The sequence below is a fragment of the Paroedura picta genome, chromosome 15 (genome assembly GCF_049243985.1).
Source record: "Paroedura picta isolate Pp20150507F chromosome 15, Ppicta_v3.0, whole genome shotgun sequence".
Taxonomy (NCBI): Eukaryota; Metazoa; Chordata; class Lepidosauria; order Squamata; family Gekkonidae; genus Paroedura; species Paroedura picta.
This window is the reverse complement of record NC_135383.1, coordinates 20,945,591-20,972,361: the sequence shown is the minus strand read 5'-3', so window position 1 is coordinate 20,972,361 and position 26,771 is coordinate 20,945,591. Positions and strand designations below refer to the sequence as shown.

Genomic DNA, 26,771 nt, shown 5'->3' with positions numbered 1-26,771 from the left:
CTGGGGCCTACATAATGTTTTCAGAAAGCGTGCAGAGTCAGGCGGAGGTTTTGCTTAGCTAGGCTTCTGATTGGCCATTGGAGCTTTGACTGGCTGTGCAGAATTTCTTTAATGCAGCTTAGGCAACAGATGCCACAACAACCCATGGATCTCCACTGTGGGACTGAAGGTAAACTGGGGTGGCCATTTTGTGGCTAGCTCCACCTCCTGTAGCAGCCATTTTGTAGCTGTACTCATCACAGTGTGTCAGAATTCCAAAGTTACTCATAGGCTCGAGAAGGTTGGGGACTCCTGCTTTGGATAGATTTTGTGTCTATATATGAAATAACAATTTAAGATTCCCATTGTTATTTTTAAACATACACAGGCACAAGACATTATGGAGTGTGAGGACAAAATCTATCCTTATCACTGTCCACCATGGGGTAACATGTCCCCTGGGAAGTGTTCCTTTGCAAGCCAAACTGGATATCAGTTGCTCTTGTACCGAAGAGCTGTCCAGTGGGCAGTGATCTGCCCAAAGCTCTTAATGGCACACAAAACCCACTGGCTCACTTTATTTATACACAGCGGTTTATTATGCACTTTATTTAAGCACAATAGTTACAGAATGTTCCCAAGACTATTTGCTGATTCCCAGCCGACACAAACGGTAAGATAAGAAGAATCCATTAGTGTTTAACAACAGCACAAGGAAACAACCACTTTCCCCTGCTCTTAAGAAAGAAAAAAATAAAATAAAATAAAGCCCTGTATTTGCTCGCTAAGGGTTAAGCATTCCTTGTAAATCAAATAACAGGTAAAAGGTCAACACACGTCACTTTAATGCAATCAGAATCCATTTCACTGTATAAGTCTGCATTATCAGGCATCAAAATGACGCCCGATTCAACATGACATGGTACATATGTGGAAAAGCCAGTGTCTCCTGCTAGCAAATATCCTAAATGTGCAGTAAACCACAGGCTAGAAGGGATTAGTTAAAATGTCAAAAGACAGCCCTTTACTTCTACCTGTTCATCTTCAAAAATATACTTCTAGCTATCAGGCGTGCTTTGCAGACAAAAGAGCTTCCGCGAGGAGCAGGGGAAGGCCTGTGGCAAGCCATGTCATCTTGTGGCTGTCAGAGAGATTAGGCTTTGATCTGTCTGGGAGGTCACGGCTGCGTTCCCATTAGCCGAAGTCTAGCAGCATTATACCTGCTAACCGCCGTTTCCTTCAATGCTTAATGAGACAGATCTCTCCTGCAACGGGACGTTAACCGAGGACGCTCCCTCCCCACTATTCCACCCACCCCTTTCCCTCCAGCTGAATATCGAGGGCAGCGCGGCAGGCAAAAAGAAAAAGGCTACGGATAAACTTTGTGCTTTCGGCTTCTTAGTAAAAACATCCCTGAATGGTTTACAACAGGGGTAGCAGAATGAGATGCAACGGTCGTGTAAAACAAGGGTAGTCAACCTGTGGTCCTCCAGAAGTTCATGGGCTACAATTCCCACGAGCCCCTGCCAGCTGGCAGGGGCTCATGGGGATTGTAGTCCATGAACATCTGGAGGACCACAGGTTGACTACCCTTGGTTTACACGACCGTTGCATCTCATTCTGCTATGCTCTCCCCACCTCCCCCCGCCTTGAAGCAGAAAATTATGCTTTCTGCAGGAGGCAGTTCCGCCATGAAAGGGAGCTAGTGAGGCAGGTGTTCTTCTGGGAACAGAAGTGGGGTCGAGAGCGAATGCTCCAGGCTCTGTCGCCTAGCAGTGGAGGATTATGCCGAGCGGCATGTCCAAAATGACGTTAGCAGGTTTAGGGGGTGCTGCGGAACCGAAAGAGGAGGACTGTCGATGTTCAGGATCCAAATCTTGGACGAGGAGAATGAACTTGCGAAACATTGTAAGAATACATCTGCCCATACTCTGTCTGAAGGCCGAATACATACTGCAATGGCCCAGGATAAGTGAAACATTTGTCTTCAAAAGGGGCCACTCTAAGAAGGTCCATGCAGTTGGCCAATCTCTTTGGGTTCCCTTGTATGGAATTACTGTCTGATTTCCAAGGAGACAGGGCAGTAGAGATATGTCTCTCCTTGCCAATGCCCTGAAAATGCCCAGAAGGCAAACCATAGGCAAACTATACAGGTCAGTCAGAGCGATCATTGCCTATTCTGGAGCTTTTGCTCTCAACAGGAAGTCAGGAAGGCTCTCTGTAGACCAGGGGTAGTCAACCTGTGGTCCTCCAGATGTCCATGGACTACAATTCCCATGAGCCCCTGCCAGCAAATGCTGGCAGGGGCTCATGGGAATTGTAGTCCATGAGCATCTGGAGGACTACAGGTTGACTACACCTGCTGTAGGCCATTTCCTCACTGGGAACTTTGCTGCACTGGCTCCCGTGCGGGAGCACAAATCCAAGGTGGACAAGGTGCACTGGGCCAAATGCTCCCCCGTGTGGAACAGGAAGAGGTGGGGCAACCTGCCCCGACTCAAACTCCAGCCTGCATCCCGGTGCAAAGCCTCCAATGGGGTAATATAGCCACAGTTCTGTGAACAGTAGGGTGGTTTAGAAAGACTCTCGTAACTGAGGACATAGCCCCGTGAGGGAGGGGACTAGTCGTTGTTATATGATGGGAGCCGTATCTGGAACTTGTCATCTTAAAAGCCAGCTTGGTGTAGTGGAGAGCTGGGTTTGATTCCCCACTCCTCCACGTGCAGCCAGGTGGGTGACCTTGGGCCAGTCCCAGTTCTCTTGGGGTTGTTCTTGCAGAGCTGTCCTGTCAGAGCTTTCTCAGCCCACCTACCTTGCAGAGTGTCTGTAATGGGGAAAGGAAGGGAAGGTGAATGTAAGCTGCTTTGAGGCTCCTTTGAGTAGTGAAAAGTGGAGTATAAAAACCAACTCTTCTTCTTATGGGAATTCGTCATAGTCTAAATGTTATGTTCTCAGCTGCTCCTTGAACCTGAACATTGTAATATGCCTTTACAAGAGAAAGGTGGGCTAAAATTTCCCAAATCAACCACCATTTCTTAGAGTGAAGCTGAAACTGTATTTGGGCACATTTTATTTCTAGTCCGCTTCTCCCAATCTCTAAATATACCCTTATACGCCCCGCCACCCCCACCCCAAAGCGCGTTTCCGTGTTGAACATACTTGAAATTCTGTTTCTCTGAGAAGAGCCAACGTGCATGGTTTTGAGTCGAGTCACGAGACCCCTCGGTCCTGCTCCGCTTGGGTGGCCCTTGGCTAAGCTGCTACCTTGCTGCTTAACCTTCCCCCAAGAAGATAAGATTTTGCAAGTGCGCATTCTGAAGCCTGCATGAAGTGCATGAGAAATTATGACCAGCAACCACGTTAGAAGGGCACAACAAACATTCAGAACCTGTGCGCAGCCCCCAGGCTCACCAGGTGGCCTAAACTGTTTCATAAAGCTAAATGTAAGGACAGCGCTACACTTAAAAGCTCGGGAATTGGAAAGAGGGATATCTCAAGATATCATGGCCTGCCCATCCAACTAAACGGGCAAAAGAAGTCCTTAACAAGTTCCAACTGTTGGCTTGGTTCCTCCCAACCGTCAAACACCAGCAAGGCAGAACTAGACCAAAGTTTTCCAAATAGCGCAATGCACGTGGCCCTTGGATAATTAAAGATGCTGCGTTAGAGGGGAGCCCAATACAATTTTGAGCCACATGACTACAGGAGGAGCAAGTAAAGATGATGCGGACAGGAGCATCATCCGTAAAGCAACCGCTCCAAGGAAAGCAGAGGGTCAGACACACACAAGTAACATTAAATGGCCAAACTTGCAAATGCAAGAAGAATACTAATTACTTCACTCAGGAACTGATTTTTAAAAGTGTATGTATTTTTTTTTGAGACAGAAAGTGAATCAAGCATTCAATTTTGACGAAGAACTAAACCCCTGGTATCAAAGGTTTGGTAACACTGGACCAACAGAGGCTGGATCACCATCTGGCGGAGAGGCTGATTCTGTGAAGGCTCAAGGGGGTGGCAGGTTACAGTAGATGAGCGATTGGGATGTGAGTGTCCTGCATAGTGCAGGGGGTTGGACTAGATGACCCAGGAGGTCCCTTCCAACTCTATGATTCTATGATTTCTTCACGCAACTTTTGCCTAAAGGTTGCAACCCTAAAGGTATGTGACGCTCGCAGTTCCAGAAAGATTATAATGCCCTCACATAAACAAAATGTAAGAGCGGCGTGGCACCGTTTTATTCTGGAGCGATAAGGCCTTTTAAGAGCGAGAGTTCAGCCCATTAAATAAATATGAGGGCTAAACCTGTTAAAACAGACAAATTCGGGCCATTAAGAAAACTTTGCTTCAGTTAAAATAAACACACCGTCTACCAGACACTCATGGAAAATGGTTTTATCTTTAGCCAAAGCAGAAACCTTTTGACCCCCCCCCCCCCCAAAAAAAAACAGATTAAAGCAAAGCGATGCTGGAACAAGAAAAAAGTGGCCAAGAAACATTTTCCGTTTACTATCCGCATATCATAAACACAATTATCGGGCCCACTTATCGCGATATATATTTTACTAACAAACTGCTTTGGATGGAATCTATTCAAAAGACAGAGGAGGTTTTATTTAATCTGGCAGATATGCATAATTTCGATTTAATCTCACACAGCGCTACATCTTACTAATTGGGGGCAAGAACATAAACTGGGCTTCGACTCAAGTATTTAAAAATTAAATCAACCGGTGTTTTAGAACAGCCATAAGAGGAACGAAACTCAGAAGTACAAAACAATAGCACCAAAATGCTGATCTAATAGAACAGTGTGAAAGATGCCCTTTAAAAGAAACATGTTGGTATTTATTTGTTCGTCATTCTATACCAGGGGTAGTCAACCTGTGGTCCTCCAGATATCCATGGACTACAGTTCCCATGAGACACTGCCAGCAGGGGCTCATGGGAATTGTAGTCCATGGACATCTGGAGGACCGCAGGTTGACTACCCCTGTTCTATACTGCTGTCTTGGGCCAGCATACATCTACAATTTACAATGGTTGTTAGCACCCAGGTTTGAATAGCTATTTGGTTCCTAACTGGTCAACAAGCAGTGATATTCTTCCAACTGGTTCCTTGTAAACTTATGGAAGACTCCTCTATGCAAAAGTAAGTCATTGTGGGATAAGCTTCCCTGAAAGACAATTCACCTACTGCTATGAATCCTCCCTTCCTTTGGTGTGCTAAATGTTTTCTAGGGCTCATTCTCAGTTCATGTAAGACAATGGAAGGGCCTAAGAGACTTGGCCAGTATTCCTACTTTATTATTTTATTGATATCCTATCTTTGTCCCCAGTAGTAGTAGTAGAAGTAGTAGTAGTAGTAGTAGCAGCCTTAGCAGCAGCAGCAGTAATTGTTGTTATTACATACAGGTAAAGGTATCCCCTGTGCACGCACCGAGTCATGTCTGACCCTTGGGGTGACGCCCTCTAGTGTTTTCATGGCAGACTCAATACGGGGTGGTTTGCCAGTGCCTTCCCCAGTCATTACCGTTTACCCCCCAGCAAGCTGGGTACTCATTTTACCGACCTCGGAAGGATGGAAGGCTGAGTCGACCTTGAGCCGGCTGCTGGGATTGAACTCCCAGCCTCTTGGGCAAAGCTTTCAGACAGCTGCCTTACCACTCTGCGCCACAAGAGGCTCTTATTACATACAGAGGAGCCTTCAAATATGGAATCCTGCACCTGAGGTCTGAATTGATGCAACTCCTTCTTTCATTTTCAGAGTGCCTTCATCAATTGATCTTGAGCAATTACTAAAAGAGTACTCCATTAGTTACTGAAGGAAAATATGATAGGAATTTAGCAACCAATATGACTTGCAGATGTCATCTCTGAACCTTTGTCCATTATTTTTGACCCTCCTTGGAGAACAGGTGAGGGGCCAGATGACTGGAGGCGGGCAAATGTTGTCCCCATCTTCAAGAAAGGGAAAAAAGAGGATCCGGGTGACTATTGACCTGTCAGAGACATCTGTAGCTGGCAAAATTTTGGAACAAATTATCAAACAGTTGGTCCTTGAGCAGCTGGAAAAGAGAGCTGCGATTTCTAAGACTCAGCACGGGTTTCGCAAGAACAAGTCATGTCAGACCAACCTTATCTCTGTTTTCGAGAAAGTGACTACCTTCCTGGATCAGGGGAATGATGTGGACATAGTTTATCTGGATTTCAGTAAAGCTTTTGATAAGGTTCCACATGATATTCTTGTTGACAAGTTGGTAAAATGTGGTATGGATCCTAATTCTGTCAGGTGGATCAATAACTTGTTGACAGGTCATACTTGTTAATGTTTCAACATCCTCTTGGAGAAGAGTGACAAAGTGGAGTGCCCCAGGGATCTGTCCTGGGGCCTGTGTTGTTCAACACATTTATAAATGATTCGGATGAGGGATTAGAGGGGGTATTTATTAAATTTGCAGGTGATACTAAACTGGGAGGGGTAGCAAACACAACAGAAGACAGAGTCAGAATACAGGATGATCTTGATAGGCTCGAGAAGTGGGCTAAGCTGAATAAAATGAAGTTCAATAGGGACAATGGTAAAATTCTGCATTTAGGTAGGAAAAACCATATACACCAATGTTGGATGGGAGAGACTTGTCTTGATAGTAGTATGTGTGGAAAAGATCTAGAGTCTTAGTAGACCATACATTGAACATGAATGAAATGAATCTGAGACAGAATATTGGTTGAAAAAAGAGAAGTATCATTCTGTCAGTGCGAACAGAGCCTCCCAGTTTTTCGTAATATTTTAAATCAACATTTTCAAATCTTTGGCCTAATAATGCAGCTGTTCTCTGATCAGATCCTTGTTTTCCCAATTCAACCATTAAAAGGATATTCAAAACAGCCCTGCGTGGATCTAAAATGGTCCTTTGCTTTACATTGCTTGTGGGCCTGGAAAGACCTCTCATGTCTCTCCTCTAAATTTGTTCTCCCTCCTTAGTAAAACCTGCTGAATTCTGAGATTGCTTGTTTGGTTAAAGTTGTTAGGGTATCTGTTTTCTCACAAACTTTCTGCAATGTCTCAGCGATCAAATATGCCTGTGATGCTAATATATTTAAAACAGAGATGTCCTCATTAGCTTCATGAAAACGTTCAGCTGGTTCGCAAAGTCCATCTGAAGGGGACATATCATTAATGTGGGCCAGAGTCCAAAGGCTTATGGTCTACTGACAACTTAACCTTCTCCATAAATAGGGGATCTTCTGTACTCTCTTATAGAACTTGAAACCTATTATTAGTCTTAACATTACATTTTTAAAAGTCCTCACGCTTACTTTGTTTGGGGGATGGCTTAGGAGTGTCCTTGGAAGGGCATCCTCTTTTCTTAGACAATGTAAGTGAATGAATAAATAAATACAGATTAATTATAGTGACAGGGAAAAAGGAAAATACTGTAAATGCAAATACAGGTAAACATACACAAGCAAACTGGTAATTTAAAAACACAAAGCATTCTTCAATCCCTTACTGACACCAACCTACCAGGGATGGACATGAACTGTATCACAAAGCAAAATTCATGATGAAATTTGCCCTGTTCATGGATCAAATGTTCACAAATTTTTAGAGCACTTTTCCGATGTTCCCTATGAAAGCTGCAATTATCAACAAAGTAGTGGGGAGGTCACCTCCCACTCTACTGTTATCTTGTGCAGTTCCTTTAAACTTTAAAAAGACTGAAGAAGACAACCCTAAAAACAGTTGTGTGGTGGGGAGGTGCTCCCACCGCACAATTCTTTCAGATAGTCTTTTGCAGTCCCTTAAGTAAAATTGCAGGATAGCACAATAGAGCTGCACAAGCTGTTTTTGCAGTTTTCAGCAGGGTTTGTAGGGTCACAACCCACACAAAACAATTCAGTTCGTGAACAAGCCATTTGGTTCAGTCACAAGCCAAACTGCATTATTCCCAGTTTGCATTCATCCTGACAACCAAGCATCCCTCCCTTAGCCACATGGCTATAATTAGTTTAATAACACTCATTAGTTTAATAACAATAAGGTTGATATCTTCGCAAAGATGGCCTCTAACAGAAGGAGGAAAAAAAGAGAGAACATTTGCCCAAGGCAGCGACTAACGATAAAACAGATCACAAATGAGTGACCCTGAAAATAAAAGCAGAGATGAAACCAGCTAAAACCAATTAATTTCTTCTTTTAAAATAAAATCTTCAGGGAGTACACAGCCACATTGCTGTATATCCTGAACCAGAAACCAGAAATCTTTATAAATGAAATTTATGCCACAAGCCCATTCTATCACTTCATTCTCCTGCACCCAACTTAAGCTGCAATGTGCACGTCAGCTGGCATTCAATAATCTATTACAATACTGCAGAATCTATAGTAGGTGCTGAGAGATATTTCAGAAGGCGGGTCAATCTGTAAAGAGATTCCCTGAGTTCGAAAATGACTCCTATACATTTTTGGGCTACAATTTGACCTCTGCTCTGTCAAGGTGAGAGGGACTCAAGTCACAGTTTGCACCATTTTTGCACCATTCTCAGAAGTGCTCACATTATAGTTTTGCCCACCAAACAAAAGTAGAAATTTGCAGCCACTGGAGTGGATCTCAACTATTCCAACGACATGAGCTGAATGAGGCTGATGGAAACTTCTTAGGCTGATGGAACGCGTCAAGATTTACTCACTGGGGTCATAGAATCATAGAGCTGGAAGGGGCCATACATCTAGTCCAACCCCCTGCTCAACGCAGGATCAGCCCTAAGCATCCTAAAGCATCCAAGAAAAGTGTGTATCCAACCTTTGCTTGAAGACTGCCAGTGAGGGACAGGATCCGCTCTACGAGCAACATCTCCACATTCTAACATTTAGCATCCAGCAATGGCACAAAAGGGCATGCCATCTCATGTGTGACAATGGCGGTCCTTTTCTTTTCCAGATTTCACGACTCAAAATTAAGAGCTGCACTTCCACCTGAAATAGCAACACCACTGCACTCATTCAGTGTGGCTCACCATCCAGCTTTCCTCTTGCTGACCGCCAAGCAGCTGTAAAAGTCAGCTGGTGTGAGAAAGCGAGACATCAAAAAACTCCCGGCTCCTTTTTTTATAACTGAAATCTTTTAAGTGGGGGCATTAAAGACTGCAGCTTTTAACACCCTCCCCTGCTTCCAAAGGCAGGGTAAACATCTGCGAGAATTAAGGCTAAATAGTGCATGCATAAAGACCTGGGCGGTCACAAGAGCATACTTCAAAGATCCCCCTGCTCCTCGGTGGAGTCACTAAAAGCTAGATCTGAACACACAAATCTGTATTAGTCTTCTGGGGCCAAGATATTAAGGGGAAGCTGCGGTCTTAGAGCATTTCCAAGGGCAAGCTGTGGTAACAGGCATAAACGAGGCTCGAGTTGCACAGATGGAAGCTCACTGGAGGTTCCAAAAACAGTTTTGCATGTGCCCTTTTTCTGGGCAATGTCCTTGCTTGAGACACGTTTGAATAGGGTTGCCAATCTCCCAGTGGTGGAGATCTCTTGCGATTACAACAGAGAAGTTCATCTGGATAACATGGCTTCTTTGGAAGATGGACTCTGTGGCATCCTACCACCCTGAGCCAGTTTGGTGTAGGGGTTAGGAGTGCGGATTTCTAATCTGGCCTGCCAGGTTCGATTCTGCACTCCCCCACATGTAGCCAGCTGGGTGACCTTGGGCTCCCCAGAGCACTGATAAAACTGTTCTGACTGAGCAGTGATATCAGGGCTCTCTCAGCCTCACCCACCCCACAGGGTGTCTGTTGTGGGGAGAGGAAAGGGAAGGCGACTGTAAATCTCTTTGAGCCTCCTTCGGGTAGGGAAAAGCGGCATATAAGAACCAACTCTTCTTCTTCTGAAGTCCCTCCTCTCCCCCCAACCCTGCTCTCCGTCTCCTCTCCCAAGTTCTCCAGGTATTTCCCAAGTGGAAGCTGGCTACCACAGCTTTGAAGGTCACAGCAGGAACCCCATCGGCCCTGACCAATTCTTACTTGTGGGTAAGGAGAGTGGGGAGGAATGCATGAGGGGTGTGTGTGTGTAAGAATATATTATTATTATTATTATTATTATTATTATTATTATTATTATTATTATTATTATTATTATTATTTATTACATTTCTTACCTGCCACTCACAGCAAGCTAGCTCATGGCGGGTTTATGTTACAACATAAAAACCCCACAACAATAAAATCCCATTAAACCCCCATTAAAACTGTAAACAAAATCAGCTGTATGTTCCAGATCAGTTGTCTATTCCTGATCTTTGAACTACTATAGTCTTTGCTCCAGAGCCTCTTGTGGCGCAGAGTGGTAAGGCATCCGTCTGAAAGCTTTGCCCATGAGGTTGGGAGTTCGATCCCAACAGCCGGCTCAAGGTTGACTCAGCCTTCCATCCTTCCGAGGTCGGTAAAATGAGTACCCAGCTTGCTGGGGGGTAAACGGTCATGACTGGGGAAGGCACTGGCAAACCACCCCGTATTGAGTCTGCCATGAAAACGCTAGAGGGCGTCACCCCAAGGGTCAGACATGACTCGGTGCTTGCACAGGGGATACCTTTACCTAGTCTTTGCTCCTCCCAGTTGCTTAAATCTAGGGGGGGGGACTGCTGGCAGACTGGGTCTGGGAGAGGCTACATGCCTCCCTGAGAGACAGCAGGGCCACTTCTGCCTTGAAGCTGGCTGTTATGAATTCACCAGATGATAGGCTATTCACCAGATAGGCTATGTTCTCTGGAACAAGGTGAGTTGAGTACCTGTGGCCTATTCCCAAAGGTGCCATTCTTGAGAAAGGTGGTTGAACGAACGGTGGCTAGGCAACTTCAGGACTTTATGAATGAAACTGGTTGTTCAGATCCATTCCAAAATCTGAATTGGGGTCTAGTTATGGATTTGGATGCCCTAGGGCTGGGGTGGCCAAACTGGGGCTCTCCTGCATGCTGGCATCTCATGATAATTGTAGTCCGTGGACATCTGGAGAGCCACAGCTTGGCCACTCCTGCCCTAGTACAGGGGTAGTCAACCTGTGGTCCTCCAGATGTCCATGCACTACAATTCCCATCAGCCCCTGCCAGCGTTAGCTGGCAGGGGCTCATGGGAATTGTAGTTCATGAACAACTGGAGGACCACAGGTTGACTACCCCTGCCCTAGTGGATTACCTGCACCAGGAGATGGAGTGTGACCCTGTTAATTCTCCTGGGCCTCTGAGTGGCTTTCAATAATGGTATCCTTCTGGAAAGGCTTTGAAGGTTGGGACTGGGGGGACTGTTGTGCAGTGGTTTCAGTTCTGCCTCCAAGGGAGGCATCAGAGCGTGGTGATGGGGACTGCTGTTTAGCCCTTTGGCCTCTGGAGGTTGCCACAGTAGGTACTGAATGCTGTTGCCAGACTACAGACTAGGTTGGGTCGTAGGGACTAATCTTGCTCCATTTGGCTCCCAATTTGTTTCCACGCCCAATCCAAGGTGCCGGTTTTGTTTGCTTGCTTGCTTTTGCATAGCTTACATCCAAGGTGCTGGTTTTGACCTTTAAAGCACTCTATGACTTGGGACCAGCATACCTGGAGGACTGCCCATTCCCATATGACACTAGCCCAACCATTCAGGTTATTGCCAAGTGCCATGCTTTGAATGATCCTCCCCACTCCAGCTAGGCAGGTGGCACCTGACAAAGGCCTTCTCAGCTGAAGCACTAACCCTCCTTCCTCAGGGACAAGTGTCTGTCTTCCTCTATTATTGTCGTCTGCCAGTGGGCAAAGAACTTTTTTGTTTTGTTTGGCATTCCCTTGCTAATTCTTATCAGCCCTCCTTCCTGTTTGCATGTTTCATTTATTTCAAATATCTGGTATGTATTTGTATTTTAAATACTTTGAAATGTTTTGATGTTCCTAGGGACCCCGGACTTGGTGGAAAGGCAGCATAGAAATTCTTTGAATGAATTTAAGAGATTCTGCCTGAACCGTCCTGTAGGGCAGTGGTCCCCAACCTTTTTATCACCGGGGACCACTCAACGCCGGGGACCACTCACTGGGGACCACTCAACGCCTTTTACTGAGGCCCGGTGAGGGGGGGGTAGTTTACTCCTCTACTCTCAACCACTGCCCTAGCGCTCTCTGATCGCTATGGTAATGTTTAAACATCCCTTCAAAGTAAGATACAGACACGCCACAACAATGAACATAAGGAACATTTTATTTTCATGGAGATTTTAACTCATGAGAAGGCATCCTTCGGGGCCCACCTCCAATTAGTCGAAGGACCACATGTGGTCCGCAGCCCACAGGTTGGGGATCGCTACTGTAGGGTTTCAGGGCAAGAGACATCCAGAGATAGTTTCCCATTGTTGGTATTCCTTGATGGTCTCCCATCCAAAAACTGACTAGCCCTGACCTTGCTTAACTTCTGTGATCTGATAACATCAAGCTAGTCTGGGCCATCCAGGTCAGAGCAATTTACAGGGCAAGATCAAGGTTAATTCTTGAGTTTAAATTAGATATGCATACACAATATTTCCGGAGACATCTTCATTGTTTCAGTCTAATTCCATCCATAATTCCTTATCCGTGATACCAGTGCAAATAAGCCCTCCGATAATTTCACTGAAAGCTCTAATAGCTAGCCTCTCTGTTAGTCAAAAAAACCCCTGTTGCCTTCCATTTTCCTTCCTCCCCGCCCCGTATCTGGAACTTGTTCCCTTCACAGTGGTGCTACATTGCACTTTATCAATTACAATCGGTCAGAGGAAAGGAAGCTTAGATGCAGGGAGCTGTGTTCACACTTCTTCACTCCTCTTGTCTCCCTGCTGCGTCCCAGTCCTTCTGTCAAAGGTAAGACTTTAAGCTTCTTGGAGTTACTCTGCAAAGCACCACGTTTATCGACTAAGGGTAGGATGATATGTTGTGTACTTCCAGTCACTACCCTAAAGTTAGTTTTGCTCCCACAGGAGAATATTTAGGCCAGGGGTAGTCAAACTGTGGCCCTCCAGATGTCCATGGACTACAATTCCCAGGAGCCCCTGCCAGCATTTGCGAATGCTGGCAGGGGCTCCTGGGAATTGTAGTCCATGGACATCTGGAGGGCCGCAGTTTGACTACCCCTGATTTAGGCCATCAAGGCGTGAAAGAGCTTTGGGACCAGCAATTTTCAGCAGGGAAAAAGGGCTCCAGGAAACAGGAGTAAATAACTGTTCTTTCCCTCCATTGGGTTTTTCTATTAAACTACAGTCAGCGGGTTTTCCAGAACATCACTTGATGCCCCAAACCGAGCATGATCTGATTTAGCATGTTCATTTTGACTTACTTGTAGTAAACAACTCTGTAAAAGTACCTGATATTAATTTTCTGTCACAACAGAACCTGAAATATTCGATAGGGAAAACATTTTTTTTTAAAACGCCCCCCCTACAGTAAAAAACTTCTTACTGTGGGAGGGGGGGGGAGAGGGAATCAGGGCCACGCCCGCGCATGGCGCATGTGTGCAGGCGCGGGTGCGGATGCGCAGGCGCAGGCGCGGCATGAGCGGGCGGGCAGTTGCCCTGCCGGTCCCCAGCCTCAAAAAGGTTGGGGACCACTGCCCCAGGCCCTACTTGCCTTTTCCCCTTTGAGAGCTATCGCAGACCCCATTTCTTTCCTCTTTTCACCCTTAACCCCGATGGCAAAGGAAACGGGGAAGGCTCCTGGAACATTGCAAGTACACTTTCTAGCGCTGTCAAAGGAGAACACCTGGGTATCTCTGGAAAGTCTGAGGGTCTGACAAATCAAGTAGCACATTCACCCCGGGCCCATCTACTCATCGCAAGAGCGCAGGCTTTGAGGGACTGCGAACAAGTGACTTGATTAAAATCTAATGCAACCAAAACTCTCCTCTGAAGAGAAAAGCCAATCCATTTCCAGTGAAGCAGAAGTGAAGAAAAAAAACCCCAACCGCTTCCCTGGAGGTACGACGGCTGCTGCATGCGCTCAGTGCCGCTGCGTCTAAGGTGAAGTGGTAAGTGTCAGTCATCCTTACAAATCCCCAAGGTGATAGCTTCACTTTTAAAGCCTTCAACATACTTTGACAGTCAGGTAAAAACTTAAAGGTCAGCACTACTTGCTAAGGACAAGCTAAACACAAGGAAATCACTTTGGATTCTTTTCCTTCATGGATCAGAAAAGTAAACTACTTACGGCAGGCAGGGAAAGTTTGCCTCTGCCCGATTGTTTATCCGAGGGCTTCACCAAAAGGCACGTTTAGGGAAAGGTTTCTTCGCCGGTGCCGCCATACGGAGATGACATGTGGTGCCAAGTGAGGCGATAACGCCGCCCCCAAGTCTTTTGTAATGATCTGGGCTTACCGGAGTTGAGCAAAGACATTTTACACAGCACTCTAAACAACAGAACCCTTAACTAGCACCTTTAATGATTTCTGCACCTCAGTTAGATGAAAGAGTGATGCAATAGCTTTTCTATGCAATCCATAATAAGGGGTAGAACATTTGCTTGGCATCAGACGCTCCCAGGTTCAGTGCCCAGGATTTCCAGTTAAAAGGACAGGTGGGTGATGTGAAAGACCTCTGGTTGAGACCCTAGAGCAGGGGTAGTCAACCTGTGGTCCTCCAGATGTTCATGGACTACAATTCCCAGGAGCCCCTGCCAGCATTTGCTGGCAGGGGCTCCTGGGAATTGTAGTCCATGAACATCTGGAGGACCACAGGTTGACTACCCCTGCCCTAGAGAGCTACTGCCCATCTGAGTAGACCAGTGGTTCTCAACCTTCCTAACACCCTACAACTCTTTGGACAGAGACTTGACATATGTCACCCCTTGGCCCACATACACAGCTTTAGTCTCCTGCCGATACAGGATCTGCAGTTATAATTGTTCTTAAAATGAATAATCTATTCAATAGAGGCTGCAGCAATTGCTTGGAAAGCTTTCATTGGTCTTGGCCGCTTGCCGTCTAACTTAAGAATAACCCTGGTCCCCTTCCTGCATTGTGGTTACAGCACAAGGATATGGCAACCAAAAGCAAAGTCAATGCAAGACGGAACCAGCATAAAAAGCGACAAGCTCACATTGTGGGAGAGGGACCAAGATATTAACAGAAGTGGTGGTCCCGTGTTTCATTCTTCCTGCTATACTTCATACATGAAACCGAATCAGACCCTTGGTCCATCTCAGTCAGTAACGCCTACTCAGACTGGTAGGGGCTCTCCAAGGTCTTTCACATCACCTACTGCCAGATCCTCTTGTGGTGCAGAGTGGTAAGGCAGCAGACATGCAGCCTGAACCTCTGCCCATGAGGCTGGGAGTTCGATCCCAGCAGCTGGCTCAAGGTTGACTCAGCCTTCCATCCTTCCGAGGTGGGTAAAATGAGTACCCAGCTTGCTGGGGGGTAAACGGTAATGACTGGGGAAGGCACTGGCAAACCACCCCGTATTGAGTCTGCCATGAAAACGCTAGAGGGCATCACCCCAAGGGTCAGACGTGACCCGGTGCTTGCACAGGAGATACCTTTACCTTTACCTTTACTGCCAGATCTTTTAACTGGAGATACTGGGGGCCATTCTGCACCTAGAAAATGAAGTGAAAGGGTCGCCAAAGGACCCGCTGGCTCAACACGATCAAAGCCAATACAGGGATGACCATGAACCAACTAAAAGAAGTAGTCAGAGACAGGGGCGCATGGCGGAGACTTTCCTATAGAATCGCCGAGGGTCAGGCACGACTGAACGGATAACATCATCATCATCATCATCATCATCATCACTGGGCATGCCCGCAGAATCACACAAATATCCCTGATGTGCAGCTGAAAGCTGCTGTTAGTCCGCAAAACATTAGCCACCTGATCTGATTGATTCCTCATCGGGGCGGTGAAGAAGCCGGGGTCATGAACCTGAGTGCATTTCACCTCACTGAAGCCAATCTGGAGCGGTGAAATGTGCACTCCATGAGGCATGGCATTGGATACCTGGTGTTTGCCTTCTTAGCTGGTATTTGAAATGCAACAGCTCAGATATATTTTAAAGACATCAACAAACACCCCCAGCCTCAAAATAAGAGGAAGAGAGTTGTACCTCTGTCAATGGACAGGTAGCCTCAGAAGCCGCTTGTACGCTACATTTCTCCCCACCGTGGCACGCTAGATTTTGATCTATTAGAGACATCTGGGAAAGAGGGGAGTGAAGGAATCCCCTCTGGGAAGGAGAGCTGCAGATCTGCACTTCTGGGCTTTGCAATGTGGATGTTTCACAGTGAGTTCCCCTTATTTTTAGGTCTCCAAGGTAGGAGCAGTAAATTACAAGTCAAACTCAACTCGCCATACTTGGCTTCAAAACCACATTTTTCCTGTCTCAATACTGACGTCCCAGAAGCATAGAATCATAGAGTTGGAAGGGGCCATGTTGTTATTGTTATGTGCGAAGTCGTGTCCGACCCATCGCGACCCCATGGACAATGATCCTCCAGGCCTTCCTGTCCTCTACCATTCCCCGGAGTCCATTCAAGTTTGCACCTACTGCTTCAGTGACTCCATCCAGCCACCTCATTCTCTGTCGTCCCCTTCTTCTTTTGCCCTCGATCTCTCCCAGCATTAGGCTCTTCTCCAGGGAGTCCTTCCTTCTCATGAGGTGGCCAAAATATTTGAGTTTCATCTTCAGGATCTGGCCTTCTAAAGAGCAGTCAGGGCTGATCTCCTCTAGGACTGACCAGTTTGTTCGCCTTGCAGTCCAAGGGACTCGCAAGAGTCTTCTCCAGCACCAGAGTTCAAAAGCCTCAATTCTTTGACGCTCGGCCTTCCTTATGGTCCAACTTTCGCAGCCATACATTGCAACTGGGAAGACCATAGCCTTGACTAAACGCACTTTTGTTGGCAGGGTGATGTCTCTGCTTTTTAGGATGCTGTCTAGATTTGCCATAGCTTTCCTCCCCAGGAGCAAGCGTCTTTTAATTTCTTTGCTGCAGTCCCCATCTGCAGTGATCTTGGAGCCCAGGAAAATAAAATCTGTCACTATCTCCATTTCTTCCCCTTCTATTTGCCAGGAATTGAGAGGGCCGGATGCCATGATCTTTGTTTTCTTGATGTTGAGTTTCAAGCCAACTTTGGCACTCTCCTCCTTCACCCGCATCAACAGGCTCTTTAGTTCCTCTTCACTTTCTGCCATTGGAAGGGGCCATACAGGCCATCAAGTCCAACCCTCTGCTCATCGCAGGATCAGCCCAAAGCATCCTAAAGCATCCAAGAAAAGTGTGTATCCAACCTTTGCTTGAAGACTGCCAGTGAGGGGGAGCTCACCACCTCCTTAGGCAGCCTATTCCACTGCTGAACTACTCTGACTGTGAAAAATGTTTTCCTGATATCGTTGTACTTGTAGTTTAAACCCATTACTGCGTGTCCTCTCCTCTGCAGCCAACGGAAACAGCATCTTGCCCTCCTCCAAGTGACAACCTTTCAAATACTTAAAGAGGGCTATCATGTCTCCTCTCAACCTCCTTTTCTCCAGGCTGAACATTCCCAAGTCCCTCAACCTATCTTCACAGGGCTTGGTCCCTTGGCCCCAGATCATCCTCGTCGCTCTCCTCTGTACCCTTTCAATTTTATCTGCGTCCTTCTTGAAATGAGGCCTCCAGAACTGCACACAGGACTCCAGGTGGGGTCTGACCAAGCAGGCAAAGGAAATCTGGCCATAGCCAAAACAGTCATTTCTGGCTCAGAAATGCATTTTCCTGCTTCTCCCAGAGCCAAATCCTGCCATCGGTAATAACAGAGGACCTTGGACTCTAGCTCACCGCCTCATTGATGCCAGATTACAAGGGACAGCCCTTCAATGGCTGATCTCCTTCCTCCAGGATCATGGACAGAGGGTTGCAATAGGAGAGAAAACATCAGGTCGCTGGCAGCTTACTTGTGGAGTCCCACAAGGAGCTCTCTCCTATCCTATTCAACATCTTCATGCGCCCTCTCGCACAGCTGGTACGGAAGTTCGGGCTGGGTTGCCATCAATATGCAGATGACACCCAGCTCTTCCTCCTTATGGATGGCCGCCCTGACTCTCCCCCAGAAGCATTAGCCAGCTGCCTGGAAGCAGTGACGAGATGGATCAAGCAGAGTCGTCTGAAGCTCAATCCTTCAAAGACGGAGGTCCTGCGGCTGGGTAGGAAGGGCCCATGCGAGGAAGCGCGCCTGCCTACCCTGGATGGCGTGCAGCTCACTACGGCTCATTCCGCCAGGAACCTAGGCGTGATTCTAGACGCCTCCCTCACAATGGAGGCCCAGATCACAAAGGTAGAGCGGCTGGCATTCTACTATCTCTGCCAAGCCAAGCTACTAGCGCCCTACCTGGCCCCGGAACACCTAGCCACAGTGATCCATGCGACGGTCACCTCTAGACTGGACTTTTGTAACTCGCTCTACGCAGGCCTGCCCTTAGCCCTGACCCGGAAACTACAACTAGTTCAAAATGCAGCAGCCAGGATCCTCACGGCAACACCGTGGAGGTCCCATATCCAGCCTATTCTCCATCAGCTGCAATGGCTACCAGTTGAATTCCGGATCAGACTAAAGGTTCTGGTAATTACCTTCAAGGCCATACGCGGTCAGGGCCCAGTGTACCTGAGGGACCGCCTCCCCGCCTATGCCCCCAAAAGAGCTCTGCGCTCTACTGCCTCCAATCAGCTAAGGATCCCTGGCCCTAAAGAAGTCCATCTGGTCTCGACCAGGGCCAGAGCATTCTCTGTTCTGGCCCCTACCTGGTGGAACGAGCTCCCAGAGGAGATCAGGGCCTTGACGGAGCTTAAACAGTTCCGCAGGGCCTGCAAAAAGGAGCTCCTCCACCAGGCATTTGGCCGAGACCAGACGTAATCAACAACGACCAAGGGCCCCTGCTCCCCCCCCCTCAGAATTCAATCAATAAGCCACCCCCCTCAGAATCCCATTAACAAGCCCTGGACCTGTTTGTACTACGATTGTGTACTGTTATACTGTGTTGTGTTTGGTTGCAATTGTTGGTTATCGATGTACATGTTCTACAGACTGTTCTATGTATGGTTCTCTGTTATAATGTAAACACGGCAACAGCTGCAAGGATTCTATGTGCATCAAGAGGGAAAAAAGAAACTCCGCCAGGTCTTGTGGACAGGTCAAACAAAACAGCCAAATACATATCGAAAGGACTTGTTAATTATTACAGCCATTGTAATATTGTAGAGTTTTATAGTTATTTTATGGGGAGATTTATACTGTTGATATTGTTGCTTTTTTGTTATGGATTGGATCTGTATTTCACAAGCTTGTAAACCACTGTGAGCCAGTTTGCTGAGAGCAGTGGGGTCATACAAATCCAAAGAATGAATGAATGAATGAATGAATAAATGAATGAATAATACAACAAGGCAACACCAGACTTCAAAAGAAAATGGGAGTCCTATCAGGCTATACTGATCAATAAAATGAGATGGAAAGAAATCACTGAGTTATAAACTACAAACTGTAAATTCATATGTTGGAAAACATACAAAATGCAATAAGTGGCATGTTATGTGATATTATGAGGACATAATATTATGGGTCTTTTCTTCCCTCTGCTGTTTTGTTAAAAGTTGTCTTCTATTAATTTTTTTTTCTTTTTGTATTATAAAATAGCAGCTTAATGTTTTAAAGAAATAGCAGTTCTGTAATATGTAGTATGTTATTTTAAATAAAAATTATTACATTAAGAACTGGATTAGAGTTGTGACACCAGCGAAGCGGCCCATGTTTATTTCTTCCCTACTCTGTTCTTCCTAAAGCTGCATACAACATTGTTCTCCCCGCCATCTTATTACAACAACAACCCCGGGAGGTTGGTTCAGATTGACCCAATCTCACCCAGCAAACTTCCATGGCTGGTACCAGATATATCAGTGGGTCCCAAGGCCTGTGCATCAGTGACAGTTGTAAAAGCATTTCCATATACTTGTAAAACACTTTTGGTGGACATTTTCTGCTATTCAGACGTACCAGTTCACTGTGGCTGGGCAGGTAGTTCCTGTGAGTTCCTGCATTTTGCAGGGGGTTGGACTAGATGACCTGGGAGGTCTTCCAACTCTATGATGTTATGATTCTAAAGTACTTGGTGGTTGCATTTTCTGAGGCCACCCACACTACTGTGTCTTATAACCTGGGGGAAAAGGTGCAAGAAGAATACAACAAATACTTCAGAAGGTTGAGGCAGAGCTGTCTTTCTTAGGGTGATCACAGCTGGTGGTAAGTCCACCAAAGGAGAGGCTTCAGGAACGCTGATGAATTTCTCAGCACTTATTCGTGCAAATCCCCCACTGGCTAGAAAATCTTGTGGAACCAGGACTGGAGCCCTTATCCATAGAGAGGCAAACTGGACCACATCAGCAGAGATGAAAATAAATCCCACCAGCTTTTGGATCCTTCTGGCAGGAAGTTCTCCACTGAGCAGATGATGGCAGACGTCATCAAAGTTAAGTTCTGCCAAAATAAAATCCAGGGCGGCCTTTATAAACTTTATCGTTCTTACTACGATTATAATTTCATTGACAGTCCTGAGTGGTTAGTAGCCACTGACAGACCTATCCTCTGTGAATCAATCCAACACCTTTTAAAGCTGTCTATACCTGTGGCCACCACGACATCTCTGGCAGCAAATTCTACATTTTAATCATTTGTTGGATTCAGCCTGAATCTACTGCCCATCACCTTCCCTGGATGCCCTCAAGGTCTAATTTTGGGAGAGGGGAAGAAAGTTCTGTCTGTCAACTCTCTGCCTCACGCATAATTCTATAGACTTCTATCCTCTCTCCCCTTAGTTATTTCAAACTATTCAGCCTTCCCTCATAGGATCTCTGAATTAGCTCAGTTGCCTTCTTCTGTAACTTTCACAACTGGGTTTATAAGTATTTAGTTGAAGCATTATGTGTTTAGATAACAGGCTGTAGGTATGGGAGAGCCAATTCTTAGTCAAGAGGGCACTCTAGAATTCACTTCCTATATTAGAAATAATCCTGTACTTAATTATTTGAAGCACGCAACAACCTCCAGGACATTTAAGTTAGCAAAGGAGGCTTTTTCGTGGTAGTGCCTGGAAAGGAGGGATAACTTCCTGTTTCTGGTTAAGAACTGGGCTGCTCAACACTCAGAACAAAACTCTCACAGGACGTGACGAACAAAGGGCAAAAAATCTCTAACAGGCTGGAGTACTCAAGTGCATCGGAAGGTGTGTGGTGAAGCCAAAAAGCCCCCTGGCTGCTCTGTGCCAGATTTTCGCCAGGAATGTTTAGTCTCTCTTCTTTGTAAGTGCTTTAATTTCGCAGTGGTTTGTCCCCAGTCTCAAGAAAAACTAAATCACGGCTGCTGCAAAGGGAAGAAAATTGAGATTCTTTGCCCCAAACAAACATAGTTGCTCGTCTAGAGGGTTATGTCGACGTGGCATCTTGTTGGCTTTCAGATGACTCTGAAGCAGCCTCTGTGACCAAGGGCCAAGCTGGCTGGGGTCGTGGAATAATATAAACATGGTGTTCCTTGGGCACTTCGAGTGGCTGAAAATAACAAGAGTCAAATCTGCCTAGTTCACCGTGGCTTGAACAGGCTGACGTGCTGCCGATACTGCCTAGACATCCCTCCCAATGCTCCGTGTCGGGTTTTGAATTGGGACAACCCGACCTGGGTCACCAGGCTGCTTCCTGCAGATGCTGCAAAGTGCCTTGAGACTGATCAAAGCAACTGTTTTTAAATGTAATTCGGAACACATTTTATATATCTATTATATTACTGAACCCATTTAAGCAGCCTACGCAAACCTCAGCCAAAATTAAGCAAGGCTCTCTTACTCAGCAGCTCTTTCTGCTCAGTGTATCTCCAAATCTACAGCCATCCTGGTAATGACTTTGTGAGGCTAGTGTCTCATAAGGCCCCAGTGAAATTCTTCCAGAATGGTGACACTAAATAGGGCTCTTTGGAAATTTTCCAGGGAGGCAAGCGGGTCATCAGCTTTTGCCAGGACTTAGGCTGATCCGGCATTGAGCAGCAGGTGGGACTAGATCAGTGGTTCTCAACCTGGGGGTCGAACGACCCTTTCACGGGGGTCACGGCAGAGTGAGCAGCTTGGGGGGGGGGGCCGCCACCACTGTTGCTGCTCCTCCTGCAGGTGGAAAAGAGTGAGATCAGCATGGCGGGACAAGAGTCAGAACTGAACTGAGAAACCCAGGAAAAAAAACAATTTATATACAATCCTGAACAATGGATCTTCACGCCACTGCTCAGTTTTGGCTTAATTTCTGTGAAAGAACACTTGCATAAGTTTATGGTTGGGGGTCACCACAACATGAGGAACTGTATTAAAGGGTTGTGGCATGAGGAAGGTTGAGAACCACTGGACTAGATGGCCTGTAGGGCCCCTTCCAGCTCTAGGATTGCATGAGCCTGCTCATCATGGAGTGGTCAGCCCTTTTGCTTTTGCCTTGTCTTCTTCCAGCTACACACGTTTCAGGCTCCAATTCAAATCCATACTCTAACGCAGCCTTTTCCAACCTTTGGACTGTGGAGGAACCGCTGAAATATTTTTCAGGCTTTGAGGGACCCCGGCAGTGGGTGATATGCCCCTTCAGAGAAGTGGGCACGGAAGTTAAGATGTGGGAGCCAGCAACGAGGGACAGGGCATCAAATCTGCTGAATCCGCTCTGAAACAGTAAGGTCTTTTCCTCTCACCTTAAAAACCCTCACTCGCCCCTAGTTTGTTTTCAGGAACAACACCCCCCCCCCAAACCACTGGGTATCTTAAGAACCACTTGCTGATACTGGAATACTTTTTGTGAGCTGCTTTCAGTGCCTTTATTTGGGACTTAGCTTTCCTAAGCAAATAATAAATGGATTGCAAGACAATCTAACGCACTGATTCAGGGACACTCTACATAAAAACTGGGGGTGGGGTGGGGTGTAATTCAGAACCTCTGGGAACCAACGGAGGATGATCAGGCAGCCTTCTCCTCCGCCATTTGTGACGGCACTGGAAGAGTGCTGATTTAGACTGTTTAGCCCGCCATGAGATAAAATCACAGGATTCTCCCCTCAGAGCTTTACAAAGTGGCTGCCAGCAAGAGAAATGCCCCCTTCCTCTATCAGACTGGTTAATCAGATGCAGATATTACAAATTCACCTACATAAATAAAGATGCCTTGAATGGGGGGAGGGGGGGCTGTCTTTACGTCCTTTTAAGAAAACACAACCCTTGTGGGCTTGGGGAGGGATGCATGCCTTTGAGAACGATATATTTTTGCTAGATGACAGGAGACTAAACAGAACCACTAATCTACTACAGAGCAGATCAAAAACTTCCATCTACATTTTTTTTTGCACAGAATGCCCATCATTTAGAATAGCAAGACAGAATCTTTGAGAAAGCATACAATTATGTGTGTATGGCAGGTGCGTAAAGCACACACCCACGGTCCATTTAACATGGCAAAGATAACCAATGTTAGCATCCTACCTGAAGGTCTTTCACATTTGGGAATGGAATCCCTATAGTTATAACCGCCCGAGCGTTGTCATCAGAGAAGTCCAGGCCTTCGCTGACCTTGCCTCTGCAGACCGCGAGGAGAAGGGCACCGTCTCCAACAGAGAAAACAATTCAAAGGAAGGATTAAAGAACTGATTACATTTTTCTTTTTTTCACTAAGACCGTTTATGTACTGGAGGTTTCATGCTGGGCTGCAGGCTGGAGTTTCAGTCGTGGCAGGTTGCCCCACCTCTTCCTGCACCCACACGGGGGAACATTTGGCCCGGTGCACCTCATCCGCTCCTGATTTGTGCTCCTGCATGAGAGCTGGGGCAGTGAAGTTCCCAGTGCACAAACGGTCTAAGAGCTGATCCGATGGTATTTCCGGAGCTTTTGCAGCCCTCTTTATTTTATTTTATTAATTTTATTATTGTATTTATATACCACCCTCCTCCAAAGCTCAGGGCGGTTTACATGAAACAAGAACGATGAAGGTAACTCCGTTTGTAGGAATAATGCGGTGATCACAATAAACAATAATATAGTAATAACAATAAACAACATTATAGAATGGTGGAATACTGGGAAGAACATTAAATCAGTTTGTACTGATAGCCCAGTGGGTTGGGTGGGTCTGTAGTGATTGTCATAGGAGGGAGGCTCGGGGGCCAGTGGGAAGTGGTGGTTCGGGTCGACCTCGCCCAAATGCCTGGCGGAGGAGCTCCCTTTTGCAGGCCCTGCGGAACTGTTTGAGGCATCTAATGCAATTAGCTCCTTCATCACAATATGTGTGATCCTTTCCTTCTCTTGTACAATGCAGGCCATGCCCATGTTGACGCCTACCTGGCTACTTGCTGAGGGCCGGGAAGGGATCACTGGGAATGTCTATTTAAGATACTAAAGGTTCTCTTCCCATATCAAATTGACACACTGCATAGCACATGAAGAGCTTTTCACTACCCAAAGTAGACCCAAAGTGGCTTACAAAAACCTTTCCCTTCCTCTCCCCACAACAGACACCTTGTGAGGTAGGTGGGGCTGAGAACGGTCTCGTAGAACTGCTCTGCGACAACAGCTCCAAGGCCCATTATGCATGCCACTGAAAAAGCCGCGTTAGTGAAACGCGGAAAAAAGCAGAGATTCCGGGCGACCAGGGTGCAACCAGAAGCAGCGCTGGGGTCGCCGTGTGCATAATCGGTTACTCTGGGTTTTGCTGCCATTGCAGTCCCGTCCCGTGCGGTTTGCTTTGCGTCTTCCCCCTTCGCGTTTTCCACGTGTCCCAAAATCGCCATTTCAGCGGCCGTGCATAATCATAGAATCATAGAGTTGGAAGGGGCCATACAGGCCATCTAGTCCAACCCCCTGCTCAACGCAGGATTAGCCCTAAGCATCCTAAAGCATCCAAGAAAAGTGTGTATCCAACCTTTGCTTGAAGACTGCCAGTGAGGGGGAGTTCACCACCTCCTTAGGCAGCCTATTCCACTGCTGAACTACTCTGACTGTGACATTTTTTTTCCTGATATCTATATCGTTGTACTTGAAGTTTAAACCCATTACTGTGTGTCCTCTCCTCTGCAGCCAACAGAAACAGCATCCTGCCCTCCTCCAAGTGACAACCTTTCAAATACTTAAAGAGGGCTATCATGTCCCCTCTCAACCTCCTTTTCTCCAGGCTGAACATTCCCAAGTCCCTCAACCTATCTTCATAGGGCTTGGTCCCTTGGCCTCAGATCATCTTCGTCGCTCTCCTCTGTACCCTTTCAATTTTATCCACGTCCTTCTTGAAGTGAGGCCTCCAGAACTGCACACAGTACTCCAGGTGTGGTCTGACCAGTGCCGTATACAATGGGACTATGACATCTTGTGATGTCATAATAGGCCCAAGAGAACTGTGACTAGTGCAATATCTATTTCCAGCCTTACTAAAGAGGCTTGCAATCTTCCGTTGCTTTACATGGATCACTCACCTTTTTCTTTTTTACATTTTATAGCAGCGTAGTATATTTGCAGGAGGTCATCAAAATCAGCTTTGTCACCTCCTTTGGGCTCCACAATAACCGTCTTACTCAGCTCCAGCTTCTCCCACAAGCCAGTATGCAACCAGCGATCTTTCAGTTTATCTAACATCTGAACAGAGAAGCACAAAAAGCACAGGCCTTTCAATGGTTATTTTCAAAACAGAATCATTACACGCCGTATAAACATTACGTGCCTTAAACCGCATCCGGTGTATAGTGCGGAAAAGAAAAAAAAAGGGGTGGGGGAAAGGCTACACAACCATTGTAACTGAAGATGAGCATAGGGCACTATCCCGTTTCCAATCTGGCATTTATTATTCAGGTGCATGAACGGGAGTAGCAGAATCGTATCACTGATTGGTGGCTGGACATGGATCAGGGAGCACTCTAAGATGTCAAGAGCAGACAGAACTCACAAACAGACTTCTATAGAAAGAAAGCTTTAATTGGAAGTAGATCTGAACACTTTAACATTCGAAGTCAAGACTGTTCGATATCAGAAGAGCAGGCAGTTATCAATACAATTCTCCCGCCGAAACCCAAGTGTTCCCAAGGGGAGGGGGGTCACCCTCTCACCCAGGTGCCACCCCAGGCTTCCTGCCAAGGTGCCGAAGTTAGCACGGCCTTGGTCAGGCCGGCGCCCCAGGCTAGCAGAAAAGATGTTTACAGGAACACGGGCAACAATGTTTCACAGCAGGGAGACTATGCAGTGTGAAAATGAAGAGATCAAAGGGAGGGGGGAATCAAAGGAAAACTACAGGCATAAGCATTCTGGTTACATGGGAAAGTTAGCAAAGACACAATACCCCAAGATGGAGTCCCTTAGGTTCACTGAACTCAAACATGGCAGAGAGCAGGGACTGATCCTGACATAAGGCAGCTGGAAGACAGGAAGCACTCAACAAGAGCAAGAAGAGCTTGCCAGTAGCCAGTAGCAGAACTGGCTGGGAAGTGTCCGAACACAAGTGTAGATTGCACCGGAATATTATACCAGCAAAAATCAGGCTTCAGCTGTAAAGTGTTATGGTGCCCTGTTACCCCACTGTTCCTACTGGAATACAGCTCCCTCTTCCGGAGTACGGTTTGCTGATGGGATCTGCTGTGTGTTCCATCGCCTGGTCCACATTTATGCTCAGACTCGTGATCTTCTCCATTCTTGGAGTCTTGGGGGTGACTGTGGGAGTTTCAGATGTATACAGGCTTATTGGGGTAGGGTTCTGTCCCTTCGGTTGATTTTACGTTCAATAAACATTTAGATTGAA

The 26,771-nt window shown here is 46.4% G+C and overlaps 1 protein-coding gene across 6 annotated transcripts in view; it reads right to left on the bottom strand.

Annotated features, from left to right (window-relative positions):
* The window catches only part of BRIP1 (BRCA1 interacting DNA helicase 1), a 127,038-nt gene that overhangs the window by 21,131 nt on the left and 79,136 nt on the right, over window positions 1-26,771 (bottom strand). For 4 of the 6 annotated variants that reach the window (XR_013226903.1, XR_013226904.1, XM_077312712.1 and 1 more), the window contains exons 15-16: window positions 25,460-25,618; window positions 23,483-23,608 (exon numbers count right to left, since the gene is read on the bottom strand). Coding sequence is in view for 3 of the 6 variants with exons in the window: in XM_077312712.1 (XP_077168827.1) it covers window positions 23,483-23,608; window positions 25,460-25,618 (285 nt within the window). In the remaining 3 variants the exon portion in view is untranslated. Of the gene's footprint in view, window positions 1-23,482; window positions 23,609-25,458; window positions 25,619-26,771 lie in introns of all 6 variants that reach the window. The other 2 variants (XR_013226905.1, XM_077312715.1) reach the window with 1 other exon arrangement.